The sequence below is a fragment of the Haemaphysalis longicornis genome, unplaced genomic scaffold (genome assembly GCF_048455015.1).
Source record: "Haemaphysalis longicornis isolate Haplotype H1 unplaced genomic scaffold, Haemaphysalis longicornis Haplotype H1 scaffold_1, whole genome shotgun sequence".
NCBI lineage: Eukaryota > Metazoa > Arthropoda > Arachnida > Ixodida > Ixodidae > Haemaphysalis > Haemaphysalis longicornis.
In genome coordinates, this window is record NW_027526203.1 from 83,958,734 (window position 1) to 83,976,360 (window position 17,627).

At 48.6% G+C, this 17,627-nt stretch overlaps 1 protein-coding gene across 1 annotated transcript in view; it reads left to right on the forward strand.

Moving 5' to 3' along the window:
* The first annotated feature begins 3,742 nt into the window (after positions 1 to 3,742).
* The window catches only part of LOC144164803 (uncharacterized), an 89,754-nt gene continuing 75,869 nt past the window's right edge, over positions 3,743 to 17,627 (forward strand). The window contains exon 1 of the mRNA XM_077695070.1: positions 3,743 to 4,043. Coding sequence (XP_077551196.1) covers positions 3,894 to 4,043 — 150 coding nt within the window. The 5' untranslated portion in view covers positions 3,743 to 3,893. The remainder of the gene's footprint in view (positions 4,044 to 17,627) is intronic.

Here is a 17,627-nt window from a genome sequence, read left to right on the forward strand (position 1 = left end):
CTGCGGCGGTTTCTGTTTTCCAATTGTTGGTATCACTGTGGGACATATGTCAAGGCTGCGTTAGAATGGTGCTTGCGGTTTCCTTCTGATACCAATGCATCCGCCAGCCTGGCAAATGACCTCAGTTTATACCAACAGGAAAGCAGATATATCGGAAAAGTGGAGTCCCATAGACAGCTTCTCAACGTCTCTCGGAACACCGTTTTATATAAAGAGCTGGTCTGAAGGTACCTGGAACGGCGCACCGGATAAATCCATAATCATTTTACGTGGATCAGTGTTCCAGTAACTTACACTACCCGTTTATTTGGAACAGTGATCCGTATACTTTTATTTGTAACGCCGATCCAGATAATTTAGCTGCAAAAATATGTGGTGCACTGTTCCACTTACATTTTCAGGGTATGTGGAACACGGTTCCAAATATATAAGTGGAACTTTTTTGCAAAAAAGTTCCAGTTACTAAGTGGATCTTATGTGGATCCAGATTAAGAGTGTACCTTACGAACTTCTGGTTGAGTGAGAGCGAAGGCGATGGCTGCCTCTTCTGCTGCCGTCATGTCTTCGTTCTTGAGTGAGATACAATCAAGGAGGTTGGTTCTAGAGGTGGCCATTATGATAGCGTACTGCTGCCCTTGATGTTGCGGGGCGTCTGTGTAGATAACTGCATGATCCCCACCGAGGGTGGTGTTGAGCGCTTGAGCCCGTGCTTGTCAGCGACCCTACTCGTGGGAGGGATTTATATTTCTAAGCAAAGGGAGCATCCTTAGTTCTTGTCGCCAAAGCTCCAGGAGTACATCAAGCGGGGTGACATTCTGGGCTGCCCAGCCAATCTGGTGAAGAATGTGGCGACCCGCCGCAGTTCCGCTCATTCGGAGCTTCTGGATAGAAAAATGGCCTTCTATCAGCTCTTCCACCGTATTTTAGAGCCCCGTGCTAAGCAGCCTCTCTGTGGACTCAGTCATGGGAAGAACAGTGGCTTGCTCAACTGCCATTCTAATCATTATATAAAGCATCTTTATTTACTACTTTCCGAGAAGAAGACAGGGGGTTGACGTAGGTGATTCTCTAGAGGACAAAAGCTTGAACTAATCGAAAGGTATCGAATTCCTTGATGTCCCGCTTCTTGGTTGCAGCTCGCCTGATCATGTGTATGATTTTCTTGATGCTGTGTTTGAGGCGCTGCGAGGATTCATCACTCTTGGGGTTCGCCTGAAAATGTAGGCCCAGGATCTTGATGCTGGGGCTTGGAGTGATGGCCTTACCATCAAGGAGTATTTGAATGTGTTCCTTGGGTTGTCGTTTGGCGTGAGGGTGGACGACAAGGAGCTGAAATTTTTTACGTGAACACTTGAAGCCACAGGCTTTTGCACATTGTGGTACTAGAAGTGAGATGCCATTAGTTGATGTGAGCTTTCTTTAATCGCCATCGTGTGGCATTCAGCAGCAGGGATTAAACCCGTAGATGTGCTTGGTTAGTGCACCACTTGTCTTCCTCGTCCTCGCATGCCCTTGTAGCTAAATCGGTAAGACAACGGGCTCTGGCTTTGTTACTCTGTTAGTTCCAGGTTCGATTCCTGCCGGTGCCAGTAAATTCTTTTATTTGTTCGCGGGAGTTTTCTGTTGACACCAACGGTCGCGAAAGAAGCCCTGGGGTGAGGAGGTAAAAAGCTTTGCTTTAAAAGGTCGACCGAAGCAACCGATGCACAATCTGGAGGCCCGGCGCCTGTTGTCGAAACCGGCGCGGCGAGCAGTCGTGTCCTTTTTTTCTCGCTGGCACGCTGATTTTCTCGCTTCCTGCAGCGGTGCTGCGATGGTCACTGAAGCACCGCAGAGCGACGCCTTTGTAGCATTCGTTTCATCCCGATGGCACACTTGGGGCATAATGGGACGTTTGCGCCGGCTTTGACGCAAGTGCTTCTCGCGCCCTGATAAATACTTGCGCGGAATGTTTTGTTTGTTTTCTGCTTTATCTTTTATAGACCATGAGTCTAGCGGCTTGCGAACGGCGTAACCGAATGAAGCGCGTAGGAAGCACCATCACGGGGTGGGTAGGGACAACGAAATGTCAGCGATATAAATCGCGAACCTTTATTCATCTTGTTTATTTTGTAAACGATTTGCCAAGTGAACTTATCTTTCAGCTCGCTTTCAGCTGCCGATAAAGTAGGCGATCTGCAAGTTTTATACAAAAAATTAAACAGTTTTTTTTTAATTTTTAATGTCTACTTCCTTATTCAGAAATAATAGAAACACGCACTATATCCATATAACTTGTGTGTTCGCTATGCCCGTAGGCATCCGTAAAATTGCACCTCGGGTTCCAATTGAAGAACGCCGTAAGATTATTCGCTAGTTTTTAGAATCCATTCTTCAAAGGGACATTTGCTGGCTTATAAATAGGCGAAGAGAGGCTGTCAGCCGAGCGACTCATGACCTACGGGTATACAGAAGGCCGGCTTGCATTGATTGATTGTGAGGTTTTTAAAGCGGCAACCACATGGAGCGTTTTTCTCGCGTCTGTCGGCCGTGGGCGTCTCATGGTGGCAACGCGAAAAACGTTGGAGAGCGCTATTTACCCCACCAACATCTGCCAGATTGCTTTGTTAGCTAAGAACATCCTAATTAGTCATATTGGCTCTCTTCTTTTTTTTTTTTTTTTTTTTTGAATTAGGTCTTCTCAAACGTCCGTTTCACGTTGCCGCCAGGAGACGCCGACGGATGCCAGACGAAAGCAAAACGTTCCGTGTGGTTGCCGCTGAACGCACGGACGCTACACAGGAGTTGAGGCGCGCCGTAGTTGAAAGCCCTCGATTAATTTTGACCACCTGGGGTTGTTTAACATCCGCCGAAATCCCCAGCACACTTGAGCGTTTTCGCTTTTCGCCTTCATCAAAAAAGGCCGGCTTTCAGATGTCCGGCGGAGCGGAAGGCCAACGTCAACAACGAAAGACTAGGACAAGGTGATTGTTTTCCAGTGGTTGAACACCCGTTCCTTAGGGACAAAAAAGTTCGGAAGGCCCTAAGTAGCGATTGATATTACGGCCGAAAGTACGAAATAATGTTACGGCGTTCTTTGATGGGAACCCGAGGTGCCATTTTGACGAATGGCGACGCGCAGAAAGACCAGACAATTTATATGGGGATGTCTTTCTATGCTATTTAGGTAAGGAAGTAGACAATAAAAAAAACGAGATAACTTCTTTTATGGAACTTGTAAATCGCCTACTTTATCGGCAGCGGGAAGCGAGCTGAAAGATAAGTTCACTTGGCAAATAGTTTACAAAGTAAACAAGATGAACAAAGGTTCGCGATTCATATCACTGGCATTCGTTGTCCCTAGCGTGGCACCCCGTGATGGTGCTTCGTACACGCTTCATTCGGTGACGCCGTTCGCAAGCCGCTAGACTCATCGTCTATAAACCATAAAGCACAAAACAAACAAACGAAACATTTCGCGCAAGTGTTTATCTGAACGCGAGGAGCACTTGCGCCAAAGCCGGTTCAATCGTCCCATTATGCCCCAAATGTGCCATCGGATTGAAAGGAATGCTACAAAGGCGTCGCTCTGCGGTGCTTCAGTGAAGATCTCAGCACCGCTGCAGGAAGCGAGAAAATCTGCGTGCCTGCGAGCAAAACAGGACGCGCATGCGCGCCGCGCCCGTCTTGACAACAGGCGCCGGACCTCCAGAGTGCGCATCGGTGGCTTTTGCCACGCGCTCGCGTGGTCTGCAATATTAAGTCCCCGCCTCTACATATTGAGTAGATGTTACGCACGCGCGCCACATGCCACGTGATAGTGCACAGTGCATGTGACAGTGAAAGGTGACCCGCCCATTCTGAAATCCACTCCCATTGTTTGCCCACGCCCGGGTTAACGGACGGTGGCATCGATGGCAACCGCAGCCCGCCCATCCGACGCCGGAGCCAAGCCGAAAGAGTCTCGGCAGGAGAACGCGCCAGCAAGCCAACGTCAACTCGGGGCAGCAAGAGAGGAGCGATCAAAGCGAGAGGTGGCTAGGCCTCGCCAGCTGTCTGCACAGGTACGCCCTTATTACTTCATGTCGTCGTGTAGCAGTTGGAAAGAAGTGCGTTCAGTCAGATCGTGGCGAGGTTTGGTTTTGGCTGCCGTGAAAAGCAGAAAACTTTGCTGCACAATCAGCGTGGCACGTCTTTGTTAACATGCATAGGGACAACTTGGCGGGCATGCAAAGCCCCGCAACTGAGCGCACTCTTCTGTGGTAGAGAGGGCAGTAAGGATGCGGTGTTCATTTTCTCGTAGTCATCTGCCGGTCAGGAGCCTAATCGCCCTTTCTGGGGTGATTGGTCAGAAGGCTCTGGAGGGCGATGGTGTTCAAGTTTTCAGCGATTGACGAACTCGAGGCGTTTGGATCTGATAAAGGGAAACGAAGGCTTTATATACAACTCCTTACATTAGAGCAACTGGATGCATGAGTAACAAATAAAAAAAAACTCCAAACTGCAGTAATACGCCAGCTTGAAGTGCATACAGTCATGAACAATTCAAATACGAACCGCGGAGCGCATGGCCGAAGATACCGGTGCCGTCACCTGGCAGCGGCCGTGAAAAACGCACGGACATGCGCAGTTGTGATGCCGGGAGCGGGGCTGCGTGTCCCACTGCGACGTGTTGTTGCCCTCTGCTCGCTCGCATCCTTGCCTTCTCGCCATGCCGCAAGAGCGCTGAAAGAATTGTTAGCGGTACGGCGCAAGTAAGTGTCTGCTGTCACTGTGTGCTCGGCTTACATGAGCGCCTGCTCGCCGTGTGTGCCGGCGTCACATTGCCGACATAGCTTTGCATGCGGGGTTCAGTAACTTGAGCAAGTAACGATGGACACCTGGGTCACTCCCAAACCAAGCTCAGTGCTGCCCGCTCCGCATATTTATACAAGCACTGAGGGGGCTGCAAAAAAAAAAAACAAAAAAAAAACGAAAAAAGCAGACCACCAAAATTGTTGCGCAAGGGCAACTGGCCTATAGAATGGTTGGACCTGCCTATCTTCCTAATTTTGTTACTATTAGAGTTCTGCCAGTAATTTTCCCAAACCACACAATGCTTGCAGTTAATTTATATCATCGGAGATGAATTCTGTTGGTATATCTATTGTTTGCTACTAGCACCAACGCAGTGAAATGATTCAGCCATGACTCCGTTAAACAAAGGCGCATTCCTATAGCGGCCAGTTCATCGTTGGATTGTGGAGCCACTGGACCACGAACGCAAAACAATGCAGCGCCATCAGAAGTTAGGCGGCATGCATTTATTTTGGCTCCATATCTGTGCGATTGTTTTCTTCAAGAAAGCATGATGAGCTCAACAGCATGCCTTACGAGAGCGTGCACGCGTTTCCCACGCAAGCACTGGCCGCCGCTGCAAGCAAATACGCGCCGCATTGCTCTCAATGTGACCAACACCTTCAGCTGCAGCAGCGCTGGTACTTCCAGTGCTTGCAGCGCCCTTGCGGCATGGCGACAAGGCAAGCATGCGAGCGAGGAGAGAGCGACATATCGCAGTGGGACACGCAGCCTCGCACCCGACATCTCAACTGCGCATGTCCGTTTCTGATGGAGGCGAAAAGCAAAAACGCCCGTGTGTACGAGATTTCGGCGCACGTTAAAGATCCCCAGGTGGTCAAATTAATCCGGAGCCCTCACTACGGCGCGCCTCATCACCTGCGTTGCGTCGGCGCGTTAAACCTACAATCAATCAATCAACTGCGCATGTCCGTGCGTTTTCCACGGCCGCTGCCAGGTGACGGCAGCGGTATCTTTGCCCATGCACTCCGGGGTTCGTTTTGAATTGCTCATCACTGTACAAGTCACTCGAGCGCCGCAAACTCTGTCCAATTCTCCTGTGCTCGGAACGTAATCAATTTGAAGGTTATCGCGGGAGCGCCGACCGATCGCGACGACAGCGCCTTCGCGTGACTTTTTAGCATCAGCCACAACGAGATTATGGGCCCTATTCTCGACTGCACAAATTGCCGGCATTTCGCCCATGTTTTTTTGCGTAAGCACGACGTAAGCAATCAGTGACGTGCTGCACCTATAGCTATGACGACATGCAGTGTAATTTGACGAGTCACTCATAAAGATCGCTACCAAGGTATCAAATATTGTGCAAGAAAGATATAAAAACACTTGGCATGTACTATAAAAATTAAGACGATAGCTGAGGTTGACAAGAAAAACACATTTCTGGAGGTCAAATTTGGCGCCACACCACAAGGCGATCGAGTAACGTTGATCCAAAAGCGAGCGAAAGGCGGATGTCGAGCTAAAGAACATGACAATTTTTTTTACCGTATCTATTTATTTATTTCAATCGCTTTTATTAACATAGCTGAGCTCTCTGCTTCAATGCAAGCTTTGTTGCGTTATCACCTTCCCTGCCGCCACCGCCGTCACGCCATCGTCTGCTGCTGTTACAAGTTTATGGCGTGATCACAGAAAAAGACGGCCGCGACCATCGCTTCTATGACACATAAGAGCAGCGAAGCGTTACGCCTGATAACCGCGGAGCGCACCGATGTCGCCGATTCACTCATTCGTCAAGCTCGACTGCAATCGGCGCTGTGATGAACTAAATAGTCACTTTTCATTGTTATTTTTCTCTTGAGTTCGATCATGTGACCCAACAGCTTACTAGGACAAGTATGAACAAATGCCATGCATTGGGTTCTCTTTGTCATGGAGAGGCTTGTACTGCCCTCTTATGTTGCGGTTACGCCAAACAAATAATTTGTATTTCATTGCCAAACATAAAAGCAAAATACTGCATGTTATATGTATGTTGCATGATCGCTGACTTGGAAGCAGTTGAAACTATAATTTGTTTCGGTAGGAAACATGCTATAAACAGCGCGCATGCGAAACTACGCCTGCTGCAAATTGCCGCACATTTCACGGTGCCGTAAGCCGGGGCAATATTGTGCCCTATTTTGCTTGTATTTTGCAACAAAAATAGCCGCCATTTTCAAGCTGTTACGTAGCATTACGTAACTTTTACGCAGGCTGAAGTTACCAATGCATGACGTAATCGTTCCCGCCAACTGTTTAAATTACGTCACGCCTTCTCAGCCAATCACAGAGGGGGTGTGTATTACAAGCAGTATTGTTGTTGAATAGCAAAGACAGGCTTACGTTGTCATGTCCGCTGCATTTAGTCTGGTTTTTCATTGCCGGCCAAGAATTATGCGCCTTTAGTAACGAGAAATAAGGCAAACTTTAGAACTGGTGTCCGTAGACGACATGAAACGTCATAATGACGACAGCACACACAACCACTTTGTCAACCGCAAGCACGTGACCACAATTGAAAGCCAATCAAAAAAGACTTCCGGAAAATTGCCTGAATTGCCGGCAATTTGTGCAGTCGAGAATAGGGCCCTATGCTAGGTTTGCTTCTCCAATGGTTGTTCCAGGCAGTGGGCGCACTGCCGTCAAAAACGATAAAGGACACGCTCGTTTTTTTTTTCTTTATCCTTTTCTCTTGTCATCGACATACTTCACACTGATACGCAGCCTTCCCAGGGTAACTATGCCGGCATGCCGGGGCATTGTTGTGTATCAAAAAGAAATTGTAATTTGCTTCCGCACTGCCGCAATGCCGAGGTATCTTCGGTGTTATCAGGTTGCCGAGGGACAAAACGCGGATACGTCTCCAAAAGGAATGAAAAAAAAAAAACTGCGGCAGTCGGCCTTTGCTGAAGGGTGTGAGAGAATTCTATGCAACAGCCAAGGGGTGAGGGAGGGCAACATAATCTCATCTTCGCGAATGAAAAAAAGTGCCACAGAACGGCGTTCTGGTCTTGCTTGCTCGGTGCTCCAGCGATAGCCTTCAAATTGATCCTGACTGTATACAAACCGTTCCAGCGACGACGTCCGGGATTTGGTTCCCGCCGCAGCACCCATCTAGATAGTCACCCGGTACACAGCTTTACAGTCGCGTGCGACTTGAAGGTAATCGCGTGAGCGTCGAGTGACCACGACAACGCCCTCGCGCGGCTTGTTTTAGTGCGCCTGGTTCCAGGTTTGCACCTTCCCTCCTTCGGTCGCTGTGTGTTCAAGCAGCCATTACTCCCGCGGCAACACAAGTAATCCCTTCATCCTACTGGTATCAGAACAGACGATCGCACGCGTGCGCACATGTGGCTTACCGCATGGCGAGCCAACCCAAAGGGGAGGTAAAAAGGCACAACTGTTTATTGCGATTTGCCGAGCATGCCCGAGAAATATAACAAGCGAAAAAAAAATGAACACAACAAAAACAAATACATTTGTTTTTGTAGCCTAATACTGATGCGGTAAGGAATTAGGCTTCCCTCATGAAATTTCACGTTGAGTTTTAATTGACCCCCTATTGCGTTTCCCTAGAGTCGATAAAAAGTCAATTAAAACTCATTGCTTATCGACTGTGCCCGTTAGAAATTCAACAAACTTTTCATTGCACAAACTCAACCAACGTGTTATTGCCTTCAAGACACTGAGTTTTATATATTTCATACTGCGGTTCTATAGAGTGCACCAAAACTCCAACGTAAAAATTGCGGCCAATATAAAATCAATGAACTTTTTATTGCAAAAATGCAACAAGCATTTTATTACCTTCAAAATACTCAGTTTTAACACTGTATTGCCTTTCTATGGGGTCAAAGTTCTAATTTGTGGACTGTTGTCATTAGACAGGCAATAAACTTCTTATCAGGAACCCGCTGCTCAATTATGTTAAGTTTCAATAGACTCTGTATTGCGTTTCTATAGACAACCCACGGAGGTCTGGTAGTTTATCGTTGCAGATATGTGGGGTGTTATTGCGGCGCCTGCTCCGCCGCGTGCTCTGCCGCGTGAACCGAGATCGCGCGATGGACGTCCCGTCACTTCGTCTTGGGAGCAGTTGGGAGCGGTGGCGCCTGGGGTGACGGAAATCACTGCCGGAGAGTCCGAACCCCATAAAAGCTCCACTCTTAAACTTTTCTGAAAACGTGACTCACAGGCAACATGATATTACGACTATATACTCAATAGGAATTTTATATATAGCGAATTGACATAAATTTAACCAAAGCCTCACCAGAAACTCTATTCAAACTTAGCTTATATGCAACAGGACGTTATGACTGGCCACAAAAATAATATAATAGAAATTTAATTCAGTTAAATTTCATAAAAACCCGTCAGAAACTGTATGGAAACCTGGCTTACACGCAACAAGATGTTACGACCATACTCAATAATACTTTTAAGAAAGCTAATGAAGGTAAATTTCATAAAAGGTCAATAAAATTCCAAACTCATAAGTACATTGAAAGCCGGTAGGGTCTATTGACTTGTCTCTATAGACTTTTAATAAGAGGCGGTGGCCAATTTGTAATAGAAACTCGATAGAAATATCTTATAAAATGTTAACAAAATGTTTGTGGGATTCTTTTGGGCTCGGTAAGCAATTTTATGAGGGCAGAATTTAGGGTTCACAACATAGAACAATAAGGTGTCGCTCTTAAAACGTGGTCGCACCAACCATGTTTTGCTTCAGCTGCTCAACTCTGCGTGACAGGGAAGCGTATAATGAATGCACCAAGTCGGGGTCCTGTCGGGGACGATTTCCTTCTGCTTCCACTGCCGCCAAAAGTGTCTACATTAACGTTGTCGACGTTGCACCGAGCCAAATTTGCCCCCATTAATCCCCGAACATTCTCGATTATGGTCATGTCGGGGCTTTTTGGGGCCACTTTAGCTGCGTGACCCCAGTGGTATTTGAGTCATGTTGCACTGGTGGTGTGTGGACACGGAAACCATCGTATTGAAAATAAAACGAGCCGTCCGGGATAATCGAGGAGGCCCGATGTTATTCACCGCCGCTAGGTGTCCGGGACTCCGATGGAGGGGACCATCGCATGCCTTACGGCTCTCCAGACGTTCACGGAGAATCGACCGCTTGCTGCTACGTTGGGAATGTTGCCCACCTCGTAGCTGCAACAAAGGCGATGAAACAGTTATTATTTATTCATCCACGCACACGTGCACTGACCTTACCGTGAACAGGGGACTCTACAAACACGAGGTCGCCGGTACCAGCATGATGTGGACGTAGATTCAGTGCTGAAGATTACTTATTGCCACTCATCCGTGGTCCAATTTTCGTGGTCGCTTGGAAACTCTAGCCGCTTCTGCCGATGCGTTGATGGCAAGGACGGCTTTCTTGCTGCCACCTAGCTTTTTAGCCCGGGGGCGTTAAGACGACGCCTGATGGGGCAAAAGCTGATGCACAGCCCGAGCTCTCATTTTCGTCAGCCTCTACTTGAGTGGTCTTCCTCGCCTCCTTTGATACGGCGCATCCTCCTAACGATTGTCCTGGCCTGTAAGATTCGGTTTACTGTCTTCTGCGGGCAGTTAATCTTCCTTGCAATTTCTCGCTGAGGCAAAACTTGGCTAAGCGTAATTATTTCTCGTCGCTCTTCGAGGTATACTCATCGGGGCATTTTTTCAGCTTGACTTGTCCTGGTATTTGTAATGCAGTATTCGTTCCTTTACGCAACAAGGCGAAAATTTTAATTGGTGCATAATTACAACAAAACGAGATGGCACTAAAATTTTATGTAAAGCTGTGAAAGATAGCACAGAGGCGTTACAAGTGACAGCACTTTTTGAAAGGTGTGCACAAACACATCGTCAGAAAACACTGGGCATTTATAACAATGGCCGCCATCGCAACTCACAATACCCAAAAAGACAGCGCACACGGGATGGCAGCCGCATAAAATCACCACAAAGCTGAAAGGGTGGTTTACTAGCCGCGGGATTGATGACTGCTTGAAGAAACAGCGACTGAAGGAGAGAAGAATGAATAAACTAGGTCCCAGGCGCGCCGAAAATGCCGCGCGGGGGTGTTATCGTCTTCATAGGTCCAAGTTCGCGCGATTACCTTGAAGTCGCACGCGACTGTACCCTTGAAGGGGCAGCGCAGAAAAAACACAAGTTTTGTTCATTCGAAAGACTGCCTCGTTAGAATCATAGTATCATACTGACACCACTTTTAACGTAAACTTCGCTCAAATACGCTATAATTAGGGAAAAAAAGGAATGACCATGTGACCCACTAGCTCATTTCGCGCAATAGAACCTATGATGTATTATGTGCAGCTGTGCCATTGGCTGCGGCCGGCAAAATGCAACGCAAATTAAACAGGGGTTATAGGCTCGCCGAACGAGCTATTTGCGCTTACATTTAGGGCAAATTCTTTTTGTGGCAGTAAGAATTCAGGGGAGAGTGGGGAACAGCTTAAGTTGCGAGAGTACACGTAATTGTAGAAGTACCGATACGTGCTACAGCTGTTGGTACTGCGCACGCTGCTGTTTTAGCTGCACAGCACTGCGGCGCTGTGGGGTTGTCTCAGACGACACTGGCCGATTGGCGTAAGCGACGGTGTCTCACGTAACCATATTTGTCGAGCGAACACCATGTTACACGAAACGATTGTTTTCTACCTTAACAAAAACAAACCACGTGCAACTACAGTAAAAAAAAAAGGCAGCAAACGGCACGCCGCGGTATTGTGGCGCCATCTAGGTTGACTAACGGTAAACAAGCCCCCCCGCCCACGGCCAGACTGGAGGAGCGGTGAGCGCGCACTTTCATACGGCCTGCACACCCAACAAGGAAACGATACACCAGATTCTTGACAGAGCGAGGGCGCTTCAAACCAACCCTCTACCCTCGCAACCCTCTTTTTTCTTAGTCGGCGCATCGCCTCTGGCCGAGCGAGCCGACAACGCTTGCCGCACGTGTTTTGGATCTGCCGCCGAATATCACCGGTACCAATGAATGCCTTCGCTGCTATATCTCACCAAAAAGAAAACTCGTTGTGCACTTCAGTTGCATGATTAAGAGTTTTAGCTGTATGTTTTTGACAGTGCGCTTGCTGCCAGCGGTCCGTTCAGCCCGACCGGAGCGTGAGCAGCAGAAACACGTTTAGCTAAGGATAACCGTATCTCCCTCGGCGGGAAATTATTCGCGTCATTGGTCGTGCCATGTGCTTGTGCAAACCAAGGCATCATCCAAAAGGAAAAAATAACTGATATTTCCGTCACGGAAAATGCCGCATTTATTGCTTTCCTCACCATTTTCATATAATACAGTCGCTAAGATATGAAGGCCTCGCATATTTTTCTTCATGTGCCCCGAGTTAAAATGTTTCTTTCAATTTTTTGATTAGGCGCTTCCGAGTGAGAATGTTAGGCTGTTTGACCCTATTAGAACAAAAATTGAGAAGGAGGGAACGAGTCACCTATTTTAATGACGCACATGTAAATTTACACGGAGAGGTATCACGTGTAGCCACGGCAGGGCTAGGGCAGTGGCAAATGCGCGCGCGCCGCCGCTCTACCCCGCCCGTGCTGTAGGTCAACCGGCGAGGGTTGGTCCGCAGCGCTACGAACTAGCGGCGGTGAAAGGTGGGAACTATACCCGAAGCGCAGGCCGTATGAAAGTGCCCGCCCGCCGCTCCTCCAGCCCGGCCGTGCCCCGCCATGGCCTCCGCGATCGGCTGCCGCCGGCGTGCCGTTGCGAGCTCCGGCTGTCCCATTCGGCGCGGAGCCAGGCGGAGAGTTGTAATTTTGGTAACTCCTATTCCCTCCCGCGAGGTGGCGGCCTTAGCCTAAGGCTGAGCCGCAATGCATGAATATATATGGCAAGGCTGTAACAGAACCGTAGGTACTAGGAAAGGGGGAGGGGTCGGCATGCTTATTCATCAGGGAGCCAATTGGCACAGAGTAAAGGAAAACTGCGAAGAACATATGTGGGTTAAGGGCACAATAGCGGGAAGAGAAACGCTGTTGCGAGTCTATTATCTGTGGTCAGGGGATGATAGTGAGGTTAGACAGAAGAATGAAAAACTGGTAGGCTGCATTAAGGGGGACTTCGATCTGTTAAGACAGCCGGGAGAGGTGATTCTAGTGGGAGACATGAATGCCCACATTGAGAACCTGGACGGATACACAGACCGCAACGGCAAACTCATACTAGATATGTGTGAAGAACATAATCTCATTGTAGTAAACAGAGAATAAATGTGAGCGACAAATTACTTAAGAACGAGGGGAAAAGCAGTCCAGTATACACTACAGCTTCCTTTCAGAAGGAGTGTATGAAAGGTTAATTGAGTCTAATGGAAATAGATGAAATAGGTGCCCACAGCTTGGAAGTGACCATAAACGAATAAATTTGACTTTTGGAAAAATGGAAGGTCAAAACCCGAAAACGGTGGTGCACGACTTGAAATTAAACGATCAGTAAATGGCTAATATTGTCAAAAGCCTGGAGACGGAAACAGAGAGACAACGTACGACAGATTGGGAATACAGCGAACTGATTGGTTGCATTCAAAGAAAGATGAGGAACGCGAAAGAACGCAACTACTGGAAAGGAAAAAGAAAACCCAGAAGCTGGTGGAACAAAGAAATCAAGGAAGCTATAAACAAAGACAGCAAGCATCGAGATAGCACAGGGAGGCCAAGCGAGTGGGAATGAAAGCAGAGGAAATAACTTCTAAGTCGAATTGGTACGTCCTAAATATGCTGGAAGTACAAAAAACTTGTACAGCAAAACCTTAAACGAGAAAGTGAGCGATGGGTTTCGAATATACGGGCAAAGGATAAAGGCATGCCGAGAAAGTTTTAGAACCGTGTAAAGGAACGGAGGAAAAAGACCAGAAAAGTACAACGTCATGTCATAAACGGTGAAGGCCAGGTACTAAAAGGGGAAGAGGCGGTATTTCACATACGCGCAATGATACAAGAGAAGTTCAGAAGAACGGAGAGAGGACTACAGCATTTAGAGAGTGGGGCAACTGAGGTCCATACAGATAGAGCTAAAGCTGGAAAATCTAAACTGGAAAAAATCCCAAGAAAATGTTCCAGCTGATTCGGCAACAGGGACGGATGAAATTCCTATACGGCTGGTAAACCTACTGGGCACAAAAAGCAATTGGGCACAACTGATTCGGACAATTGAAAAAGTGATAGAAACTAAGCAAGTACCGGACAATTGGCGTAAGAGTGGGATGAAGATGATATATAAAGGTAAAGAAGACAGGGCTGATGCCGATTCGTGCAGGCGTATTACAGTTACCTCAGTGGCATACAGGCTGGCAATGCAAGCCATAAGAGGAACTACAGGCGTGGATAGAAGGGAACGGCATACTGGGGGAACTACAACATAGATTCAGACGAGACAGGCGCTTACAGGACAATTTATTTGTCCTACCCTAATGCATAGAGGCGTCAATGGCTCAGGAGAGACCACTATGAATAGCATTTCTCGATATAAAGGGAGCCTACGACAACGTAGATAGAGAACTTCTATGGAGCATACTTGAGCGGGAGGGATTAGGCCAGGACTTTATACAGCTGTTGCAGGGAATTTACAATGAGAGCGAGGTGCAAATTACCTGGGAGGACCAAAAGTGCATGGAACCGGTAGTCACAAATAGAGGTTTAAAGCAGGGTTGTCCTCTGTCGCCATTGCTGTTCATGCTGTACATGGCTAGACTAGAAAGAAAGCTTGAAGGCAGTAAAATAGGTTTCTGCAATTTTATTGCCGGCTTAAAATTAATTATATCGCAATGACATGCTATGCCAAACCACAGCGGCCTACAATTTTATGCCGCCCTTTAGAGCGCGCAACAAGGAACGTTTTTGGGCGCGCGCAGCTTCGTCCAGCTCATAAGCAGCGGATGCGTTCGCCGCAGATGCCTGCGAGCGGCAATGCAAGCAGCGCCGCTCTATAGCCCCGCGCTGCTTTTGAATACAGTCTCGCCGAGCATGACACGTCAGCAGAGCGGCGATTAAACATATCAGATAGGGCAGCGGGGGCACTGCGAACACACTCTTTGACCAGCGCTCCATGGTTCCCGTCGGCGCCCATACGCGGCGCAGCGATGCAGTTCGGCCACAGCTCCCGTGCTCCGTTTACTTCTGCGCGGACCTGTACATGTAACCAAATAAAGCAATGTATTAGCGATCTCCTTCCGCAAGAATTTTGTTAAAGCGATGAGTATTAGCTGTGAAATCATAAATCAAAAACCGCGCATTATCGTCGTGCCGCGTTTCCTTTTCAACTGATTCTTCACTGTCGACGTCGCGCAAGCCTTCCCTCCACTGATCTCCACCAGAGTTGCTGGATGGCGCTTCGAGCTGTCCGGCGCACGGCCGCCGGAAGTTGAGCGCTCGTCCCGGAAGTCAGGCCGTTCCAGCATAGCGCATGCTACGCATGGGCTGGTTTCGCACGCATTCCGCCAAAAATGCCTGCTTGTTGCGCCGTCAACTGCACAAGCAGACCAGAGAAGTCGTCTAGAAAGACGTTCTACTTGGAAGTATTACAATATTCTGAACGACGTGCGTGATACGCAGCGAAACGCAAATGTCATATCAGTGTCGTTTTTAAGCTGGGGCTCTTGTTACGCAGATTCCCTCGCTCTAAGCCGGATTTATACCGGCGTTGGGTGGCAAACTTATACCCTAGTTACACGGCGAAAGTAACCGCAGTTATGTTTAACCGTGGTTACTAAACTTTAACCGCGGTTATCGCCAACTGCGGTTTTGGATGTTGCACGCGAAATTGCAAGTTTGGTAACCGCAGTCACTTGATTATGAGCGCTACAAAAAAAGTTACCACACTTTTAACTTCACGATAAAAAAAAGAGAAGCAGTGTAGACAAAAAGAAATATCGTTAAAGCATTCGCTTCTGACACAAACGCAACGCACTCGTGCGCGGCGAGAAGAGGGGCTTCCCAACAGCTCGCAACCGGCTTGGTTTGCTTAGGTCTGTTCGGTGTTGGGAACTTTCATCTTAGCATCGCGGTAGATATTTGACCACCGCTATCTCTACAACTGCGAATTACAATCCATAGCGCAATTTGTTACCGCATAAACATCCATTTTCTCGAATGCGGAAGTTATTTTCCGCGATCAGATTGATTTCGAAGAGCGGCGATGCGATAAGCTGTTGCTGCCGTGGTCTGGGGCGGTTCAGGCCGCAAGCAGTGCCGTGCGGGCAAGCGCGCCGGCGTGTTTACAGGCACGGCCGACGCGCGCGCCGATCGTTTCCGTGCGCTGAAAACGCTTCAAGATTGCCTGCTATATCCATTTTTGGCGGACGACGCGCGGAATTTACAAATTTAGCGCGGCGTTTGTCGTAGTTGATCCGGCGGATCGGGAAACGAGCCGCTGCTGACGGGCAGTCGCGCTGATTGCGAGAGCGATGCAAAGAACGTAAGCGCGTCTTGGGGACAGCTTTTGGGCGCCCGCTATTTGAGAACCTTTGTCTCTTCCGAACGCCAGGTGATTTTTCGTTTTCGCCTCCGCTGATGCGCCGCCACTTGCGTCCGAACTGAATTGTGCGATTTTGAGCACTGCGGCTGCAGAAAGTGCGGTTAGCGTGACCGAACTGAGGTGCCAAGCTCAGTTTGCGCTAACCATGGTTAGCGACGTAACCGCAGTTTCGTCTGTCGTGTAACGCAGCAAACTGTGGTATTGCCTAACCGCGGTTTGCTTAACCGTGGTTAACTGTGCCCGTGTAACTAGCTCTCCATCCCCAGGCAGCAGGCTCTGCAGTGACCACTTTACTGACAACTGTTTTGATAGAACGGGCGCACGAACTCGGCTACAGCCTGTCGCTGTGCCCACGTTGTTTTCTTTCTAGCATAAATCCCTAGCAAAATTTCTAGCATAAATCCCGTTAGAGCTGCGTCGTCTCTCAAACCAAGACCCAAGTGACATTTTCGTTCTCCTTTGCAATTAAATTCTGCTTCATATTAACGTCGCATATTTCGGTATAGCATATGTTGTGATCTGAACGCAATGTGTATAGCCAAAATGCAATAAAGTGAGAACAAAATTCCAAAATCCGCCAATGGGGACGCTTATCAGCGGTTGAAAAGCATAGCAGACGCCCGACTTCCGGGACGAGCCGTTGAACTTCCGGTGGCCGTGCGCGCGCCCGGCCGCGACAGCGGCGAAGCGCCATCCAGCAACTAAGTGGAGATCAGTGCTTCCCTCCCATGATGCTGCGCTCCTCAGCGGTGACGTACTTCCGCTTATGCGCTCATTAGACGGCCGTCTGCTACGGACAAGGTTTGTTGACACCATGAATCCCGCACTCCGCTCAAGGCTGGAAAAGCGAACGAAAAATCTGGCCGCATGTGTGCGGCGGCCTGGCCTTGCCCTTTCGCGGTGTACGTTGCTGCAGTTGCTATCGGCGGCCGCCGGCACGTGACTTTTTCTCGGCGGCGAACACGCAGCCGCACGGGGAGGATCGTGCGCTCGTTCCCTTTGATGCACCGCTCACTGTTTATCCAAAAAGCGCCGTATCGGATGTGGCCCCGCTGGTGACGGGTCTTATTTTGCGGCGGTGGTAATTCCTGCCGGCGGCATGTGAAAGACATTTTAAACCGATACAGAACCCGTGCACAAAACGCTTCAATCATGTGACCAGTTCAGCTTGGGGCGACGCGTGGTTGAGAGCGGCGACGTTGGCAAACTTGCTCCGCCGCGGCTCTGAGCTTTCTAGCGCTGGAGAGAGCGCCGTTTTTTTTTACAATCTCAAACA